The 5,307-nt window shown below is 43.6% G+C and overlaps 1 protein-coding gene across 1 annotated transcript; it reads left to right on the top strand.

Annotated features, from left to right (window-relative positions):
* Positions 1–295: 295 nt before the first annotated feature.
* Positions 296–5,307, top strand: hjurp (Holliday junction recognition protein). The gene is made up of 8 exons (XM_086088650.1): positions 296–466; positions 606–669; positions 754–809; positions 1,349–1,382; positions 1,485–1,510; positions 1,604–1,688; positions 1,890–4,085; positions 4,958–5,307. The coding sequence occupies exons 1-7, from the start codon at positions 386–388 to the stop codon at positions 4,070–4,072; spliced, it is 2,529 nt and encodes an 842-aa protein (XP_085944776.1). The 5' UTR covers positions 296–385; the 3' UTR covers positions 4,073–4,085; positions 4,958–5,307.

Here is a 5,307-nt window from a genome sequence, read left to right as displayed (position 1 = left end):
CATAACATTGTCGCGTGATGATGACGTTCACGTCACCACACCGCTGCGTTCAAGTCCCCCAATCCGATTGGTAATATTACGACATAACATTTTCTGAAATAATTAAACCCATAAATGGTCAATTTTAGATTTATTACTTTCATATATTGTAAAGCATTATTAACAGCGATAAAAAGTTGCCGTTGAACGTGTGTGTTTAATTAGTGTTTTCTTGATATTCTAAAAAGTTTTCTTTTTTCCTGGATATTACAAAGGGCACCAAGAGACGCCCTCGTCCAATCACCGTTCGCTCACTGTTAACGGCCACATTTTAAAATTGTAGCCTTTTCGCCATTTCCTCGTTGTTGTTGTTTTTTGCGTCATCGTTCACTTTAAAATCTTTATAATGGACTTAGACGAAGTGAAGAAGAAAATCACCTTAAACGGCCTACAGTACCAGCAATCACTGCGTCGAATTATACGCAAGGTATGTCTTCCAAATCGTTGATGATGAGACGTAATCTATCGTTTGCTCGAGCTGCAACGTTAGCGCACCATTCTCATCATGTTTCAAACTTCATAAATTAACATTTATCATTCCCTTTAAAAAAAACAAAAAAAAACAGTACTCCATCCTGTACAATGAAAACGAGGCGATCGAAGTGGACGTCAATAACACCGATACAAAAAGTAAGTCGTTGCTTGTCATACATGTTCAGCGCTAAGGCGCTTGATTTGCATGTTTTAACTGCGTTTTGTCTTTTATTTTTCAAGCCTTGGAGCACTACATGACGATGTATGAAGAGCAGATGAAGGCGAAGGAATTGGAGGTGCAAACACGATAATCCCTTAAATACACCTTCGACTTAAAATTTAGAAATATTGCGCTTTTCAGGTTGATTTTTCTTGATGAACCTAAAGTGCACTATGATCCAAGGTCGATTTAAATTTGACCAGGCTTTAATTTTTTGGGGGGGATTACACAAGTCCAACAGTTCCACGTTCAAGCACTTTTTGCACAATTTGGTGTTCTCATTTGGCTAAAGTGGGACTTAAAAATCTCAAATAAAATGCTGCAGTGGCTGAAAGTGTCATCTGCAGGTTTATATAGAGATTGGACAGAAAGACTCAGAGGTGAATGTTTGGAATTTTGTGTGGCTCAACACTGAAAAATTGACCACGGGCATTCAAAAGTTTCACGAATGTCAAATGAAGCTTACTTGTTAAGGTGTTTGTGCATTTTAGGTTGTTGATCCTGAAATTTCCCCTAAAAGCAGAATGAATCCTAACTTTTTTTTTTGTGAGTAGTTTATGTGCCAAAGCAAGTGAATGTAGCCATAAAAATAATTCAAGTTGAATGTCTCCTCAGAGCTCGCTGGATTCAAGAGAGGACGTATTACAGTGTAAGTGTTAATCACATTATAAAGGAATCTTGAATGACATTTGTAGACATGTTGAAAATGTATAATATGTTTGTTTTGTTTTTTTGTTGCTCAACACCACAGTGCACGATTTTTCCAGTATTTCACAGGTATGTCCACTTTCTTCTTGACAAAGTAAATCGTTTTCCCAATAATACGATGTTTTTGTGTCTAAATGTATCTTTTCTTTTTATGTTCAAAAGCTGGACCAAACGCAATACGATGGCCGACATGATGAGACTCGTGTTTCTTGCCAGACATTCGCTGATGAGGATGAGGATGATGATGGTAAGAGTAGCAGTTTATAACCTGACAAAAAAAATGACTTTATGGGATAGAAGGTTAGAGAGGACATATGTAAAGTTGACTCTTCACGACAAAACATTGTCGTCACCCAAAAACATGAGCAAAGAAAAGTTTTGTAGAGAACAACTATTAAAAAACTCCTTTTAAAGTTTGGTCTTCTCTATTCTTTTGACCCCACTGCAGGAGTGTCAAACGCGCGTTCCCAGCAGAGCTCGCTGGACAGCAGCCAGTGGAACTTCCCCGAGTTTGACGTCCTCCCCGAGGACCAGGACGAGGAGCTGGAGTTGGCCCTGAGAAGTCAAGGCAGCAGTCTGTCAGAGCTCTACCCCAGCATGATCGATCAAATCGGGCGAGCGCAGCACCGGTGGCGCGTTTCCGAGATGGGGAGCAGCGTCCTCCAGAAGTACCGCAAGTGGCGGCTGCAGTCCGGCAGAGGCAACCACAACCACAGACGACTCACAAGCAGGAACGCGACAAAGGATCCGGGATCCAAATGTGCCAGCTGGCTCTACCCCACTTCAAGGGATCAAACCGTCCTGGCCATGGAACAGTCTTGTATTCTAGAATCTCCTGCATCCAAAAGAATCGACCTGAATAAGACCATCACCGTGGAAAAACAACTATCATTCTTTGCCTTCAGTCCTTCCGGTGCCTCCTTAGGGACTTTGTCGGAACTGTCCCCAAATTCCAGAAGATTTGCCGTTTCTGATGCCAGAATGCAGCCATCTGTGTGCATTCTCAGTCCTTCGCGATTTTCTGGTCCTTCCTCAGATCAGTCCCTGAGGTCCAAAATACTTTTTAGTGCTGTTGCTGAAGAGCAGCCGTCCCCGTGGGTTGTCAGTCCCTCGCGGTCTTCTGGTTCCTCCTCAGACCAGTCCCTGATAACCAAAAGGTTTTTTAGGTCTGCTGCCGGAAAAAATGCATCCTCATGCACGCTCAGTCCCTCGCGGTCTTCTGAACTCTCCTTGGACCATTCCCTGAGATCCAAAAGTTTTTTTAGTTCTGCTGCCAGAGAGCAGCCAGCCTCCGGGGTTGTCAGTCCCTCGCGGTCTTCTTGTTGCTCCTTGGACCAGTCCCTGATATCCAAAAGGCTTTTAAGGTCTGCTGCTGGAGAAAATACATCCTCATGCATGCTCAGTCCCTCACAGTCTTCTGGTTCCTCCTTGGACCAGTCCCTGTTTTCCAAAAGGCTTTTTAGTGCTGTTGCTGAAGAGCAGCCATCCTCGTGGGTTGTCAGTCCCTCACGGTCTTCTGGACCCTCCTTGGACCATTCCCTGAGGTCCAAAATGTTTTTTAGTTCTGCTGCCGGAGAGCAGCCGGCCTCCGGGGTCCGTAGTCCTTCACGGTCTCCTGGTCCCTTGTTGGACCAGTCCCTGAGATCCAAAAGGTTTTTTAGTCCTACTGCCAGAGAGCAAACATCCTCCGTGGTCTTTAGTCCTTCACGGTCTCCTGGTCCCTTGTTGGACCAGTCCTTGAGGTCCAAAAGGCTTTTTAGTCCTGCCGCCAGGGAGCAGCCATCCTCCGGGGTTCTTAGTCCTTCACGGTCTCCTAGACCCTCGTTGGACCAGTCCCTGAGGTCCAAAAGGCTGGCTCTCGCTGCTGCCCAAGAACAGAATCAGCAATCCTCGTGGGTCCTAAGTCCGTCTCGCAATTTTGGTCCTTCCTTGGAACTTTCGCTGAGGTCTAAAAGGCTCGCTCGCTCTGCCGCCGCCGAGGAACATCAGCAGCTGTCCTCGTGGAAACTCAGCCCCACGCGGTCTTGGTCTTGGTCTCAGCGTTCCAAAAGTCTTTTCCCCGCTGCTGACAATGCTCCTGAAAGCACCAAATTTGAAGAGCAACCTGATCTTTATGGTTTCCCAATCAGGCAGAGTCCATTAAAAGTGAGGATGGTGAACATGGAAGGCCTCAGAAGATCTCCTCAGGCCTTCGCCAGAAGCCCCAACTTTGCTGACGCGCTCGGCAACTCCAGGTCCCCGGCTCCCCCGCTCCGAAAACTTCTTACGCCCCAGACGCTTCAACCCAAGTCCACCTTAGACGACGAGTTCACCGAGCACTACCACAAGTTTGTGTGTCAAAGCAAACAATTCAACGAGCACCCCTGCCGACTGTGCGCCGCCGCCGCCGCCCGCCGCCGGCATCATTCCTCCCAAACACTGGCGGCGCTGGCTTTGTCACCCCATTGCTTCAAGCTGGGGAAGCGCCACCGGGTGTTGGAACGCAACAACTTGTCCTGCTCCGAGCCCAAGCGGCACAGAAACGAGATGCTGAGGTGTCCGCCTGACGATGAGGCTCCTCGTAGCACGTCTCGAGGTTTCAGCAGGCGGCGGCTGTGGGAAGATTCCGATCAGGCGCGCGGCTTGCCGTAGGAGTCCCTACTTGGTAAACATCCTTTTTATTTTAAAAAATAAATAAAAAATAACTAAGACTGATCAAATCTGTTTAAAAGAACGTCTGTCCATCTATTTTCTATAGTTCATAGTCTAGTTGCTCGACAACTTCAAACAAGTTCTGACATTTTTTTTATTAGGGGTGTCAGGCGATTTTACAATTTTGAATCAAAATTAATCACATGACTTCAAAATAGTTAACTCACGATTAATCAAAATTTTTATATCTGTTCAAAATGTACAATAAAATGTACAATAGTTTTCATACTCTTAACATAAAAGTGAGGGGAAAAAAGTTAAACTAATAAGAAGTATGGCTGCATCTTTTAGTCATTGATACAGTAATTTCACAATTCATAAAATTGAGTTAAAAAAATGATGTACTGTAAAAAACGAGTGTGATATTGATTTGTGTTGGTCATAAATCTTGCCACTAGATGGCATCATTGCATTCGTAAGACAGTGACAGCTCAGTGCATGTTTCGTTTCATATTAAGAGCTATCTAATCTTTCACATGAAGTAACTTGTGAAGTTCTGCACATTTTTAAAATTGGAACTTACAACTTGACCTATCTCCACAAATATATGCATCATTATAAAATGTATTACTGCGACTGGAATTCCCCAAGTACATGCTTTCCAAGTAAGGGGCGGTCATTAATTGTGCATTAAAAAAAAATGTTAACTTAAAATTGACGCACTAATTTTGACACCCCTAATTTTTATTATGTATATATATATAATGTTTTTATTTTCACTTTTTATTTTGGCAGTTTTGGTCCTCGATAGAAAGCATGTTAAGACACCTTTAATTGCTTTAAATGTTTCTTTCACTAATTCATGTCTTTATTGCTGTTCAACAGGAAGTCCAGCAGAGGCAAACATGTTCCCAAGTTACGAAGGTAACTGAACACTGTTTAAGGAGTGCGGTACTGGCTTGGGTGCATTTGTGGAAAAGCCCAGTCCAGTCTTTGATAACCAGTTAATTGCTTTTGTGTGTGCGTGTTATTGACACAGCTAATTCCTTTCCCCTCATTCATTCAATGACCATTTCCTGCCATGTTTGTCGAGCAGGTATTGCTTAAAATGTTAGTGAATGTGTTTTAATTCACACGGCTCCAGTTTGCATACAAGTGTTTTGTGCGTCTGCTGTATTAACAGTTGATATGTTTTTAATGTTGGTTCAAATTAAACATGACTAAAACAAATGCTA

The sequence above is a fragment of the Leptonotus elevatus genome, chromosome 11 (assembly GCF_054856555.1).
Source record: "Leptonotus elevatus isolate MCC_2025b chromosome 11, RoL_Lele_1.0, whole genome shotgun sequence".
In the NCBI taxonomy this organism is placed as follows: Eukaryota; Metazoa; Chordata; class Actinopteri; order Syngnathiformes; family Syngnathidae; genus Leptonotus; species Leptonotus elevatus.
The sequence above is the reverse complement of the archived record's forward strand: the minus strand, read 5'-3'. Positions and strand labels throughout refer to the sequence as shown.

Bases quoted from the DNA above. Each gene is read 5' to 3' on its own strand.
- hjurp (XM_086088650.1), top strand. From the start codon at position 386: ATGGACTTAGACGAAGTGAAGAAGAAAATCACCTTAAACGGCCTACAG. The intron at 1,383-1,484 runs GTAAGTGTTAAT...TCAACACCACAG, and splicing joins AAGAGAGGACGTATTACAGT to TGCACGATTTTTCCAGTATT. The intron at 1,511-1,603 runs GTATGTCCACTT...TATGTTCAAAAG, and splicing joins ATTTTTCCAGTATTTCACAG to CTGGACCAAACGCAATACGA.